Source organism: Chiloscyllium plagiosum, chromosome 12 (assembly GCF_004010195.1).
Source record: "Chiloscyllium plagiosum isolate BGI_BamShark_2017 chromosome 12, ASM401019v2, whole genome shotgun sequence".
In the NCBI taxonomy this organism is placed as follows: Eukaryota; Metazoa; Chordata; class Chondrichthyes; order Orectolobiformes; family Hemiscylliidae; genus Chiloscyllium; species Chiloscyllium plagiosum.
This window is the reverse complement of record NC_057721.1, coordinates 85,914,718-85,915,687: the sequence shown is the minus strand read 5'-3', so window position 1 is coordinate 85,915,687 and position 970 is coordinate 85,914,718. Positions and strand designations below refer to the sequence as shown.

General features: G+C 48.2%; 1 protein-coding gene across 1 annotated transcript in view; it reads right to left on the bottom strand.

The window, feature by feature from the left end:
* The window catches only part of LOC122554865 (high affinity cGMP-specific 3',5'-cyclic phosphodiesterase 9A-like), a 48,820-nt gene that overhangs the window by 30,922 nt on the left and 16,928 nt on the right, over positions 1-970 (bottom strand). The window contains exon 9 of the mRNA XM_043700212.1: positions 706-832. Coding sequence (XP_043556147.1) covers positions 706-832 — 127 coding nt within the window. The remainder of the gene's footprint in view (positions 1-705; positions 833-970) is intronic.

Sequence of the window (970 nt, the reverse complement as noted above, 5' to 3'; positions counted from 1 at the left end):
CCAGTCTAATCTCACTTTCCCCCTCACTCCCCTTAATATCCCACCCAATCTAATCCCACTCTCCTCCTCACTCCCCGCTCCCTTTAATATCCCACTCAGTCTAATCCCACTCTCCCCCTCACTCCCTGCACTGGCCATCCCTGGAGCTAGTTAGCTCTTTACTGTGAACAAACTCAGTTTGTTATCTGGTAATTGTAATCAAACAGTGTTAGTTACCTAGTTACAAAGAACAAATAGAAATGCTGAGAGAAAACTGTGCTAGTTACCTAGTTACAGTGAGGAACTCAGCTGGTTACTGACAGCAAATTATGTTAGTTATTTTTTTTTTAAATTCATTCACAGGATCCAAGATGGCGGCCACCCAGCAAGTCTGAGTCTACAGTGCTCCCCCCAAGACTTGGACAAAGTGGATCACCCGCTCCCACCACACTCACCAAATCATTCAAAATAGTTTTTACTTCATGTAATTAGTTGTTTAGTACTGCATTTAAACAATTTATTCTTCAGTAAAAATGACTAAAGGGAAGGGAGCCCGCAGCTCTCAGCGAGCAGGAACCCCTCCCCCACCCTCTCCAGCTGCAGCAGAGGTGTCCACAGCCGCCCCGGGGGACTTACTCACGGTGGCGAGCCTCGTGGAAATCATCTCCAAACTCAATGCGAAGATCGACGCCTTCATCGAAGAGTCCCGGAGCCGATGGGACTCACTCTCGGCCGAGCTACAAAAGCACGGCTGAGACATCGAGGAAATCGAGCACCGAGTCGGAGGGGCGGAGCTAAAGGCCGCGATCTCCGAGACCACAGCAGAATCGGCCGTGGGTCGGGTCCGGACTCTCTAAAACGTTAGCATTGAGACTAGAAAGGGTACTGCCACATATTATAAAGGAGGATCAGACGGGGTTTATTAAGGGCCATAGATCATCCAATAATATTAGAAGGGTTTTGAATATGATTCAAGCCTGCCATCAGGGAA